General features: G+C 30.2%; 4 protein-coding genes across 5 annotated transcripts in view; 2 read left to right on the top strand and 2 right to left on the bottom strand.

Annotated features, from left to right (window-relative positions):
• The window catches only part of LOC111426932 (integrin subunit alpha inflated), a 64,364-nt gene extending 63,361 nt beyond the window's left edge, over positions 1–1,003 (top strand). For both annotated transcript variants that reach the window (XM_023061829.2, XM_023061830.2), the window contains 2 exons: positions 12–242; positions 296–1,003. In XM_023061829.2, the coding sequence (XP_022917597.2) occupies positions 12–242; positions 296–391 (327 nt within the window). In that variant the 3' untranslated portion in view covers positions 392–1,003. The remainder of the gene's footprint in view (positions 1–11; positions 243–295) is intronic.
• A 47-nt stretch (positions 1,004–1,050) lies between these two features.
• Positions 1,051–6,152, bottom strand: LOC111426934 (SH3 domain-binding protein parcas). Its single transcript, XM_023061831.2, has 5 exons — positions 5,673–6,152; positions 5,435–5,612; positions 5,248–5,366; positions 2,227–2,310; positions 1,051–2,174 (listed from the first exon to the last, which is right to left on the bottom strand). Exons 1-5 carry the CDS (start codon positions 5,781–5,783, stop codon positions 1,527–1,529), a joined length of 1,140 nt encoding a protein of 379 aa, XP_022917599.1. The 5' UTR covers positions 5,784–6,152; the 3' UTR covers positions 1,051–1,526.
• A 371-nt stretch (positions 6,153–6,523) lies between these two features.
• LOC111426938 (sin3 histone deacetylase corepressor complex component SDS3) lies at positions 6,524–7,746 on the top strand. The gene is made up of 3 exons (XM_023061845.2): positions 6,524–6,631; positions 6,685–6,812; positions 6,869–7,746. Exons 2-3 carry the CDS (start codon positions 6,689–6,691, stop codon positions 7,732–7,734), a joined length of 990 nt encoding a protein of 329 aa, XP_022917613.1. The 5' UTR covers positions 6,524–6,631; positions 6,685–6,688; the 3' UTR covers positions 7,735–7,746.
• An 18-nt stretch (positions 7,747–7,764) lies between these two features.
• Positions 7,765–12,952, bottom strand: LOC111426939 (E3 ubiquitin-protein ligase MARCHF2-like). Its single transcript, XM_023061846.2, has 3 exons — positions 12,661–12,952; positions 11,929–12,592; positions 7,765–7,925 (listed from the first exon to the last, which is right to left on the bottom strand). The coding sequence occupies exons 1-3, from the start codon at positions 12,823–12,825 to the stop codon at positions 7,885–7,887; spliced, it is 870 nt and encodes a 289-aa protein (XP_022917614.1). The 5' UTR covers positions 12,826–12,952; the 3' UTR covers positions 7,765–7,884.

Raw genomic sequence — 12,952 nt, 5'->3', positions numbered from 1 at the left:
TTTTTATGTAGGTCTCATCATCACAACCAATTAAATTTGCAACGATGGCATTAGCAAGAATTAGTAAAGTTCCATACATCGGAAGCCCAATTAATAAAACTCTTTTCAAACATGAAATAGTAACAACTGTTCTTCCACCTGAAACGGATGGAGCACCCAGCGTGGTTCCATTATGGGTGGTTGTATTATCAGCAATTGCTGGTGTTGTTATTTTGTTGTTATTAGCATTTTTGTTGTACAAGGTGAGTTAATTATTTAAATTATATACGCATATAATGTAAGGCGAATTTTTTAGTGCGGTTTCTTCAAGAGAAATAGAGTATCGGATGCCCCAGAAAGACAGCCTTTAAACAAAAACGGACACTACTACAATGGAGATGAAGCATTATAGACGGCTTTAATAGATTTTTTTTAAATATTTATATCAAAAAAAGCTCGTGAAGTCTTAAACTGCCATATAGATCGAATTATTTTTTTATAGCAAGCCAATTTATGAGCGTTATAAACGTGTCCAGTGATATTATTAGTTGCTGTTAGTACGCTAATAACCGATCTATTGTTAACAGCTTTAACACCAAAAATACGAAAAGTTAACGCAAAAAACAGATTTGTGAAAACGACAAACGAAGACTTGCTACCATGGAAAAAAGTGACCTAACAGACTAATTATTTAATTTATGCTAATTAATAAATTAATTGTTCGTGCCTTAGAAGTGCCACTTGTTGTAACTATAATTTATAATTTAATTCTATGTATGTATATGTACTTATTCTTGTTAAAACGTCCTTGTAGTCATATCTGTATAAATTATTTAGAATCTCGTGCAATCCTCGTTAGCTCTCTCCATTTTCCTACTTATTCTTTTTTGTTATTATTTAGTAGATCGTATTGTAATAATTTATCTCCGATTCAATTCCTGAATATGATCTATCGTGGATTTGTAAAAAATGCATATCTGAAAATACACAAATTGTAAATAAATAATAAATTTGGTAATGTTTTCATATGGCTTTTTATCTCATCAAAACAATCATAAAAAACAAAAAGGATTCCATTTTACATAAATAAAAATATTTAATTATGCCCTTTATTCCATAAATCAAGTTTTGCTATATACAAATAATTGTCATAATATGAGTTAAGACATTTCATTTTTTAATATAAAAAAAATAAAACATTTAATTTTGAAATATGAACATAAGAAATCGTTTTAGGCCCAAAGATTTGAAATAATCTTATAAATCTAATGTAATACACAAAACAAAAACTTATTTTAAAATTACTTTGTACACTGATTTTTAAAGCTTAATAGAATTAAAAAGAAGCTCAAACAATACTTAGACCACATATTATAATTGTATAAATAAAATATAACTTTTGTAGCTGGTTTGGTAAATATACAAAGTGAGAGATTCGCTAAACTGAACAACATAAAAATATTTTAAATATGAAGTGAACATAAATCAGTACATTAATTAATACCCAAGGGCAAGACAATTTACTAAATTATAATAATACTTTTCTTCTATTTGTTGTTTAGTTTCTCGTATTTTCTCAATGGTTCTGTTATTGGTTGAGCCGGCCAATGATTATTTAACTCCGTTTTATAAGCGTTTAAATTCTGTGCACATTCCTTCATCAGCATCATATGATCTAATTTCTCTACAGTAGTTTTCAGTTCACTTTCCCAAACATCATCAGTACTTTTACCTTCACCTCCATCCACGGGTCTAACAGCCAATTCTTTAACTTTCAATTTTAATTCATCTAAATTTTCGTCAAACGTTTCCATTTCATCCCGTTCGCTTACAGCCGAACTTGTCGGTCCACTATTTATCTCGCATTTTTCCAATTCCACTTGAAAATCCGGTATAGATCGAGACTTTTTTAAAGATTCAGTTACGTTCGTTAATTCAGCTCCAACTCCCGGTTCTCGTGGACTATTTAACAAATCTAAATTCAACGTACTTCGTCTTAAATGGATATCATTGGAGATTTGCTCTAGGTTTTTCATCGATTGGGTATAAGAAAATTTTACTTTCGATATGGATTGTTTTAAGGATTCTACTCGATCTTTTTGAGTGTTTAATTGTTCCTGGCACAGAACTTTTTCTTCAAAATACGGACGGGATTTGATTATGTGTCTTCGTAAACGATCCTCTAAATGTTGGACCTAATTTAAATAATTTTATTATGATACGAGTTAAAGTAATAAAAAAACATACCTTCTGTTCTGCAGATTGAAATAGTGCAGCTCGTTTTTGGTGCTCTCTACCACTTTCGGCTTTATCAGTTTCTGCTGTCATTACCTAAAACAATATCTATCCTAATTTCGGTTTTGAATAATCATCATCAGGCAAAAATTCAAAACTTAATTAGAAAAAATATTGGATTTTTAGTATTGTTGGGAAAGATGAAGGGACCGAGAAGGATGTGAAGAAACGAATACAGAGAGCAAATGGGATCATTGTGCAATTGTACCCTATCTGGCGAAACAAGAAGATTTCAGTTCAGAAATCAGTTCTTCTGTATACCCAAGGGGATGTCGAACAAATTACAAGTGTTTATTAATCAATACCTGTGACACACAATGAAGAATTTTGGGTAAAACAAACCAACAACCCATTAGTGACCAAATCAAAGAGGAAATGCCATTGGATTGGACACACGCTAAGAAAGCCTTATGGAGCAGTTAAGATGTCAGTGCTTGAATACGGAGACGAGGGCGCCAAGAAGGGCGTGGAGGAGAGCTGTTGAAAAAGAAGCAATGGAAACTGGGGAAACGCGGAGAGAAGTACGATGCCTTGCTGCCTATCGGACCAGATAAAGAGCCTTTAATGATGCCCTATGCTCGACCAGGAGCGACGGGAAATAAGTCAAGTAAGTCAGGTAAGTTATCAGAGATTTTTTTAATGATAAATAAAGCATGACAAAAGTTTTTATAAAGTTAACATTGCTGAAGAACCACTCTCTAACAATTTCTTGTGCAAACGTTATCAAAAACATTGGGTATATCAACAGCACTGAAGTGGATAAAAAAACGTTCAAATGTGTACAAAATCTAAAGGTCCTCCATACTAGAAAAAAACTCGGTAAAGCACATGTGTTTTACGTTGTGCAGTAAAATAAAATTCTATTTAAATATTATCGAATGTTACTTTTTCTTCCTTTTTTATCACCTTGAAAGAGTGCATTTATTTCTGTTAAACTATTTAGAGTAATAAAGATATACATAGAAGTATGTCAAGTTTTTACTTAGAATGCTTATCCTTTATCAGCGTTATTTAAAATTAAATTATACGTAATTATATAAACATTGAAATGTTTTGCAATAGTTTAGCAAATTTATATTCATCATAAGTCACGTTCAACAAGTTCTACAAAAATTTGCAAAACTAACACATAAATCACATAACACACTCCTATTAACACATAAATTAATGTTTCAATCTCAATGACGAAATCTGTATTAAATATTTGTAAGTTGAACAATAAATTTGGACAAAAAGTTGGGTTAGGGAACATAAATTTCTGTTATTACTTTGTTTCATAATAAGTAAATGTTCTAACTTTATCCTTACCATAAATAATAATAATATAAATAAAACAAATTGAATAGAAATTATAGAAATAATTTTTGTTGTATATTATTGTGCTCTAATAATAATAGCTTTCTTTTGGCTTATATTGTTCAAAAATGTTCATTAAATTACACCACAATTTTTGAAACTATTAAGTAAACTTTATTCTTTCGAGTATTAGTTAATAGATACAAACAGTTGTCCATTGCTGCAATCTTATTATGTATACTATGTATACAGTCACTTTCCATGAATCGGCTGAATCTCATGGATACAGTGTTACCTTGTCTATAAGCATTGCACATTGCAGAGTACCTTAATACCAATACTTGGTTTGTATGCCCTTCACCATTTCATTATACTCTGAGTTCTCTCTACTTTAATAAGACAAAGTATGCATGGTTTACAACCAACCAGCTTTTTAAGCACAATTTGACCTGTTGGTCCCTTCGTTGCACACTAGGCAATGTCTATTCCTAAACGAGGTTCTCGCGAAATTAACATTGGTTGACAGAGAGAAATTTTTGTTGTTCTGCTCTGCCTTTTATATCATAATCAATGTGATAAGAAATCTTAACAAAAACATCATTAAATTTGTTTAATGGCCGCAAATTACAAAATAATATCGACGCTGCCAAGGTATAGAAAAGTTCGTTATCTATACACAGTCATTCAGGAAGCAATTCTGTTAATGCAAATTGTTTATTGCATTAATTAGTTGAAATTACTGCAGGGAGTTTAACAAATTAAATGGTATTTTAATCTATTTCTTCATTCTTCCTTATTTACAAATATAAATTGAGGCTCTTCAAGGCTACTTTACGCTATTAGTCGCAGCTCATGATTTTTATAACAATCTACTCTTCGACAAACAACCAAATAGTATCAGCATTCTCCCAAGATTAAGGAAAATTTTATGGTACTCATACAAGATGAGTAATTGGTTGCTTAGAATTCGGGCATTGAAATATCAGTGTCCCTAGAGTACTATTTTGTTGTAAGCCCTCTCTAAGCCAATGAGCATGCTGTATAGCTTTGACACAATTATGACTCAGACATAATGCTAAAATCACTTTCAATATGCATAAAATACGTCAAAACCAACAGAATATTTTCTCTTTATATATTACCTATATATGAGAAAGTAAAAACTTTTGAAGGGATTTTTGGATTAATTTTTTGGATATTAATGGGGATTCAAACCCTCACTCAAAACTCAATTATTCATTATATTTGTAAAAAAATGTTATTTTAAATATCATTTATCTATAAAAAAAACACAATAAATCCCACAGTCTTATCAAGAACTCCAAATTCCTTACATTTTCAATTTTTTAAAAGGATAAGATATTCTATTTAGGAAATATCAGAATTAATCTTTTTGATAAGAAAACTTTGGGTTGATAGCGAAATATAAGTATACAAAACCAGGCTAAACATAGATTTTGCATATCTTTGAGTTTAAAATATTTATTTTAATTCTATTCTTTAAAGAATAATAATTTTTCAATCAATCCCAATTTTTTAACACAACCATATTATTATCAGGGCATCAAAGCACAACTGGAACTGGAAATTTAATAAAATATTCATTGATTTATTTGGATAAAACTTGTTGCAACAATTTAATTATAGCCTAAATTAAATATTCCAAAGAAACCTTACCTTCATTGTTGCATGATTGAGCATTTCCTGCCACGCGTTATCAAATTGTAACTCGTCCTCGGTACTTAAGAATCGTTGCTCAGCTAAGGCAACAGTTTCCTTTGCAGCTGCATGTATCTCTGTGAAATTAACGAAATTACAGATGAACCCACATAGAAATGAAACAAAAAAGAGTTGTTTATCATACCATTTGCCCTGCGAAAAACAACTGCTGCTTTTTGGCATTCAAGTTGAGCATTTTTGGCGATTTCCAATGCATCATAATATGGGCGCGCTTTCTCAATACAACTTCCCAATTTTTTTGACAACAACTTTAATCTTCTTGTGGACTCGTTAAGTAACATGCGAAATGTTGTATTTGCTTCCTTATATTATAAAAAAGAAAAATCAATTTAATGGAAAAGATTTCTAAAAAATTTACTTACATCTAGCTCAATTTCCAATTTATTAATTTCATCTGTAGCCTGATTCAAATTTTCCAATTCAATTTGTATACGAGGATCCAACACAGCATCAACACAATCTTGTTCTTCCATAGCTTACCCAACAATAAGAAGTAAGATTTTCCTGTCTACATTTTCGCACAACAAGGCATTGTTCTAAGATTTAGCCCAGAAGTACTAGTCGATTACACCAAGAGGTCACGAACATTACACCAGCTCTTCTTATTAAATAATAATGATACCACGTTCTATTTTTATACTAAACGCTAATTTACATCGACGTAGACGATCTTATATTCAACATTTAATCGGCAATCACTCACTGTATTTTCATCTGATTGGTTGATTCACTAACTGTACGAATTTCGACTCGTTACATTTGATTTACTTATCGGCGTTAACAAGCTATTGTTGTGGTCTGACTATCACCGTAGAAAGTTACTGTCATATTAAGTATGTCATTGAAAAATGTCAAATTAACAAATAAACGTGAAGTTTGCGATTTACTACAAAAAAATTAACTTTAATAATTTATTATCTTATATATATTTGATAAGATATGTTTCATTTAATGTTAATATCAAATATAGTTAATAAATTAATTTAATTTTTTTTATATTAATTATGTTCACTTCCTGAATGTATTAGTTATGCTTTTTGATATTAGATGGCGCCATGTTTATACTTAAAAATATGTACTAAATAACTCAAAAATTATTTTTTGTTTTTTTGATTGTTAATAATGTTGTTATAATAGTTTAATAAAACCAATATAATTAAAGTTTAAAAAGAAATAATTAAAAAAAATGTAATGTTAGTTATTATTTTTAACGCATGTGGCGCTAAATAAATAAACAATCATATCTGTCACCTGTCAGTTGAGTAGATGGTTAAAAGTTTTCATTCATTATTATTTCGTAATGAACTAATTTATACGTAGGGTAAGTCTTTATAACATATAAAAGCAAATGAAATGATCGTGATATGTTTGTAGAACAATGTCTCTTTTGGGTTCACCTTATTTGAACTCTTATATGCAAGATGATTACGACGAAGAAGACCAAGGTTATGAAGAAGAAGATGATCGTGAAAATGATGAGCCCCATGATGATAGCGATGAAGGTAAAAATTAAAATATATTTAAATTAAACTCATTTTTTATTGAAACGATAAATTAGATACTGAAGATGCGAGCGAAACCGATACAGGAAGGCATGAAGAGCCATTAGAAATCAAAGAGCAGATGTACCAAGATAAATTGGCGAGTCTTAAAAAGAAACTTCAACAACTTCAAGATGGAAGTCATCACGAATATAACAAAAAATTTCGTAAATTAGAACTTATTTATAAAGAAAGACTCAGATTAAACACAATTTATAGGGATTATATGATTGAATGTGTCGAACGCGATTATATTTTGGAGAAAAAAGCGGCTGCTAAAGAATTTGAAGATAAAAAAGTTGATCTGAAAGAAAATCTTATTTCCGATTTTGAAGATAAACGTAAAGCGATTGAATCGGAACGTTATTCAATGGAATTAACTGGTGATTCAATGGAAGTTAAACCAGTAATGACTAGAAAATTAAGAAGAAGACCAAACGATCCGGTTCCTGTACCGGAAAAACGACGTAAACCTGTTGCATGTCAACCCGTGTTTCAATTAGATGAAAAAGAGATTGAAAATGATTTGAAGTTAATCAACCGTGGAAAGATTATGACGCCTATTAGAAAACCAGGGGAAACATCTCACAGTACTTCTAATAACACTCAAAATCAAACTGCGCAAGTGACATCATCTGGAAATGACGTTCCTCTAGTTGAAACACGAGTCGAAGATGGTAAACTATGGTATGAAAGGAAGTGGTTTCATCGTGGACAATCGGTTTATGTTGAGGGAAAAGATATTCCCAAATTTCCAGCTAGTATTTCATCAATTTCTGTGGAAGCTATTAGTGTTAAGAAATCAGATTCAACAAAAGTCAAGATAATCAGTATCAGCAATTTAGCTAGAGGAAAAGTATCTATAAAACGAAGAGCTTCATAAAATGAAATTAAAGAAATTAAAACAAAAACATTTACAATGTTATGATTTTATTGATTACACATAACATGATTGCACAATACAAAAATAAATATAACTTTCTTTTGTAAATATAGTATGTTTCTGTAGTAAATAAAAAAGGCGTTGATGTTTTTAAGGAGGGACATTATTTGGACGAGAAAAGTTATCTGCATCTGAAAATGATTAGAAAACAAATCAAATTTTTTTCTAATAAGCAAACATTTGTCAACATTTCTTAATATAAAATATACATGTATGTCATTAACTTGTGAAGTATGTGAAATATAAATAGTGCTTTGTAATGAAATGAGTTATTTTTTTAACATTACTGATTATATTTGCAGTACTCACATTAATGGGAACCTGATAAAGACATGTCTAATCTTATTTTAAGAAAGTGCTAATAGGTATTAGTGATTTTCTTTTATATAATATCAAGAGAATCTAAATTCTAGTTCAAATTAAATTAAATAAAATACATTTTACTCTAAAAGGGAAAAATGCAAATTAATTAGATAAATTAATGCAAGTATTGTCATTATCATAAAAATCACATTAACCAGACCTCATTAAATAAATACTAATATCAACAAACTCTACTGTTTATTCATCAGAATTAATAAAAATCTTTTAAATCTAATTCAATATTAACTGGTTGCCATACTATTTGTACTCTTTCAATTAGGTCTTGTTAATTGTAATATTACAATTATGTCACATGAATTAAAAAGCATTATTTTTTTTTGAACATCAAGATTGCTGTTAAAAGATCGTTGGACGTATATGAATTAAAATATATGGATGTATATGAATCATAAGGCCATTCGCAAAGTTTTAGTGCTTACAATATGTATAGCGTAAGTCGATAAATAAAAATTAAATTTAAAAACTGATAAAACAAAAATTCCGAAGAGTACAATGATAAATAATGTTCGAATGAACGTATAGTCGTTTTTATCAGTTACTATGAAAAAGCAAACCAGATAAAATAAAGGAACATATTTATATATTCAAAAATTAATGTATCACTAAAACTGGCGGTTCTTGTCAATACAAATAAAGAAAGCTACTTTTATATTGAATGTTTCTCTTACTGGGATACACTACCAGGAGACTCTTGACGTGCTAGGGAGTAAATTTGTCTGATAATAAAAACAATTTATACATAATTACTAATTGCCCAAATGAATTAGTTGGTGAATGCTGATCTAGAGCTAAAATCTTTTTATTCTGTATATTTATATTAATATCTCCAGTATAAACACGTAATTAGACCTCAAAAGTGTTGTCAAACAAAAATGTATAATGATTCAAAATCAGAACTGTACTATACTTTTGACGACACCAGAGAAAGCTTGGCAAGTTGCACAATTCTTGAAGAAGTATTTCTTGAGATAATGCTAAGCTTCGCAATGTTACTACCCATAAAGTTTAAATTGGAAACAAATACACAACAACAACAGCCAGCATTAAAGTGTAGTAATTTTTCCGTTACGTTGCTTGGTTTGGTCGGGTAATTGGGGCTACCAAAGAAATTGTGTACATAGAATTAGTTGTTTAAAATTGAATTCTGGTTTAAGTAAGTTTGGGAATGAAACATTCCCTTCACAATCGAATATATAAGTGGCTTTAATCTGGTCTGCGATTAGAAGTGAGCTTCTAGTATGTACAATTTCTCTGAATACGAGTTTTGTGACAACGTGTACACTCCGAAAAACGTATATAACGTAATCTAATTTAGTAATAATCATTCTTAAGGGCATTTTTTTGTATAATTCCGCTAATTCATAGTTATCTTAAAAATTGTTTCAAAAATCTGGTATAGGTGTTCAATTCCGAGCAGAGCTATCTTCACTTGTTATATGCAAGTTAATCTTATTCTCAATAAATTTGCAACTTTCAATTTACATATGTGTTTTTATGTGTAAAAAGTATACTGGTGAATAAATATTTCGTTCCAATTAGAATTAAATACCTCATATAAGATTTTTGACAAACAGATGTATACAGTATTGGCTCTAGCAACTCTTATTATAAGAGGTGAAGAAATCAGATCGAATGATTTTAAAATTTGTTCGGCGTTGGAGAATGGTGCGACATAACTAAGTAGCGAAATAAATACATTACTGGTGAACAACGAAAGTGCAATGAGAATTCCGCCTATATTTGCATTCGTAATAACATGCTCCCTACCGTTTAAGTACTTTTTCACCCAGCCTTGCTTCTTTGCCGCCTTAAAAAAAATGTTCTCTTGGTGTTTTCATTATGTACTGAGGTGTAATATGACTATAGTAACAGCTTATTTCTTTACTCTTTCATAATTAACTGCTGATAACTTTGTAACAAGCTGTTTCTTACCGTGTATATTTCTCGTTTAAATAATATTCAATATCAGTTTTCTCGTTTTTCAGCTTTGATATTAAGGTTACAAGGTGGGTACAAGTCCGAGATGGGCGGTAGACTGCAAACCACATGCGACGCTACTGATTTACTTGAATCACTATGAAAATAGTGTCACCTCACTTGATACTGGTTTATAAAAATCTCTATGAGGTTGTTTCCCAGAAGTGTCGCTTGTGGTTGAGTATTCTTACATTCTGAATATTTTAGTGGAAGCCGAATGAAGCTAAGAGACATTACAAGAACTAGGAGTTGCGACATGTTCCTAAATGCAACTCGTTTGTAGTGGATTTAGTTCTATTTATAACGTTTGCGCTATTTATTCCGATTCAATGACCGAGATTGAGAAGTTTATTATTAAAAATAGTGAAATTTTATTTGTACATGTCGTGTATGTTTTTATGCTTTGGCTATTTTTATCTATAACTGCAGCTTATTTAAGATATATTAAATGTTGGCCGAAGATGATGAATATATTAAGCTTTGATTTTTTGGAGAACGTATCTGTGATTAAAAAGCTATTCAAGCTGCTTGGGATTGTTGCTCTTTATGTAGTTATTTTTTTGACTCGTCTGTAATTTCTAATTCTTGTTTAGAGGCCATTTTGATCCAGACCATTACTGCAACTAATGTAAACTTCCCTCACTTTTCATTTGATCATATATTTGGGCGGATGAAGCCTGTGGTCCCGTTATTTACTCTTGTTCTAACAATATTGGAACTAATTGGTTCCAATGTTTATTGATTTGAAGCCGATTTTGGCAATCCTTAATATCGTTACGACTCTTTTAACATACGTCTCAAGTGTTCCTTGAAAATATATTTATTTTCGTCTATATGGATGCTGTTACATATTGAGTGTAATTTCATTTATAGCTTCTTAATACAAAATAAAATAATGTTTAATTTCAAAATTGTGTTTTGATGAGATTTTAGAGTTGGTATTATCCAAATAGATATTAGTTATCTACATGAAGCAGTGTTAGTATAAAAAAATGACAAGGAAAAGAACTTTGAGCATTTCTAAAAGCGTAGTAATAAGCAATCCTCATTGTCCATAATTCTGCATATTCACTAAATAAATTGTGTTAAACTTTACATTTTTTATATATTCTTTGTTAATAATTAAGATTAAGTAAAATGTAATGGTACACATATTTTGTGTTCAAAATTTTACCGCTAACATAAGACATTCAAATGTCTTTAGTTAATATTAAGAATATGATTTTTAATAAGAAAGATTAAGTATCAATTACAATTTATCATCACAAGAGACATTTGTAACTTTTTTTCTTAATTTTTGCCTCTAATGTCAATATTACAACAGTTAATGACCATAAAACTACCCATAAGAGCCTGAAAATCTATAATTACTTTCATCATGGTATTATCTCAATATATTCATAGAATAAACAGATTCTTACCACATTTTTTACCTTATTTTCAGACTCTCACATTTTTATAGGTAATTATTGAATAAGTACATTGAAATATAAGTTACATTTAGGAAGTATAAACAACACAACTATTTATGTATAGTTTACAATGTTATAAATGTGCGAAATATTTTAAGTGCTTTAAAATTAATATTGAAAATTTTATATTAAATACTATATCTGATGGATTAAGGTTTCTGGCCAATTTAGATTTTTTTTAAATCCATATTTAAATATCAACAAAATTAATAATTAATTATCATAAATGAATTATGATAATAACAGTAAATAACAAATTTAACACAAATGACATCACAGTTACATTACTTAATATTATTACCAGGTTGCTCAATTTCTACAGCCAAACTGCTAACACTAGCTGCAGAACCCTCCTCTTCAACGACTAACGCAACATCCTCTTTTGTATCTGTAAATGTTTCCTCACCAATTGTAGCATTGCTATCTCCCATACTTAACTCCAAAACGCGTTCCATTGAAGGTGTGGTCTCAATAGGACCAATATCAAAAGTTGTTTCAACATGGATGCTTCTTCTTCTAGGTGGAATATACCTTACAACACACTCTCTTTGCCACCAATAATACCACATTCTTCCATGGTACCCAACAACAATGTAAACCCAAATGTAATATCCAAAAAGCATTATTGCTATCATTATTAATAATGAAATTGAGGTCCATCGTGCTGTGGGGATGTTTGAGTATTTCTGTTGATTATAATAATCGGCTGAGAAAAGGCAAATGTAAGTGATAATTATCGCTAAAGGTGTTAAAACAGCACAAGCGATTAAATCACATCTTATTCTTCGTACACGAAATCCTAAGTTTTGTGGTTGATGTCTTATCCATTGCCAAACAGATTCTTTAGCGGTATATTTTGGCACACGTTCTGTTTCATATATGTGATGACATAACTCGCATGATGTGGTGTTAGATTCTGCAAGCCATTTTTCTAAACAACTACGATGGACAAATGCAACAGTTCCCTGTTGAAATTTTCGTTTATTAATAGTTATTGTATATTATAATAAAAGCAAAAAATTTTAGTATTTACCTTACAATGGCACGGAGTTATAATAGTTTCATCCTTGGAATCGTCAAAACAGATTCGACACACAATCGAAAGGACAGAGGTCTTATCATCTATGTTGTCCAAATTGATGTCTTTCGATTTCTTCTTGGATTTTGTTTTGGAGTGGGTTTGCCGATCATTTTCCATTCGGAATTCTATTTTGAAACGTTTAAAAACCCCTTGAACACGAGCAACTCATACGGCACGCTTGTATTTTGAATGTTTCAGGTTCAATGAAAAATTTACGAAATGAACACAAATTATTAGTTCAGTT

The sequence above is a fragment of the Onthophagus taurus genome, chromosome 2 (assembly GCF_036711975.1).
Source record: "Onthophagus taurus isolate NC chromosome 2, IU_Otau_3.0, whole genome shotgun sequence".
In the NCBI taxonomy this organism is placed as follows: Eukaryota; Metazoa; Arthropoda; class Insecta; order Coleoptera; family Scarabaeidae; genus Onthophagus; species Onthophagus taurus.
This window is presented reverse-complemented; position numbering and strand designations above follow the sequence as displayed.

Bases quoted from the DNA above. Each gene is read 5' to 3' on its own strand.
- LOC111426934 (XM_023061831.2), bottom strand. From the start codon at position 5,783: ATGGAAGAACAAGATTGTGTTGATGCTGTGTTGGATCCTCGTATACAA. The intron at 5,613-5,672 runs GTAAGTAAATTT...TTATAATATAAG, and splicing joins AATTGGAAATTGAGCTAGAT to GAAGCAAATACAACATTTCG. The intron at 5,367-5,434 runs GTATGATAAACA...TTAATTTCACAG, and splicing joins TGTTTTTCGCAGGGCAAATG to AGATACATGCAGCTGCAAAG.
- LOC111426938 (XM_023061845.2), top strand. From the start codon at position 6,689: ATGTCTCTTTTGGGTTCACCTTATTTGAACTCTTATATGCAAGATGAT. The intron at 6,813-6,868 runs GTAAAAATTAAA...ACGATAAATTAG, and splicing joins CCATGATGATAGCGATGAAG to ATACTGAAGATGCGAGCGAA.
- LOC111426939 (XM_023061846.2), bottom strand. From the start codon at position 12,825: ATGGAAAATGATCGGCAAACCCACTCCAAAACAAAATCCAAGAAGAAA. The intron at 12,593-12,660 runs GTAAATACTAAA...AAATTTCAACAG, and splicing joins TAACTCCGTGCCATTGTAAG to GGAACTGTTGCATTTGTCCA. The intron at 7,926-11,928 runs GTAATAATATTA...AATCATTTTCAG, and splicing joins TGTAGAAATTGAGCAACCTG to ATGCAGATAACTTTTCTCGT.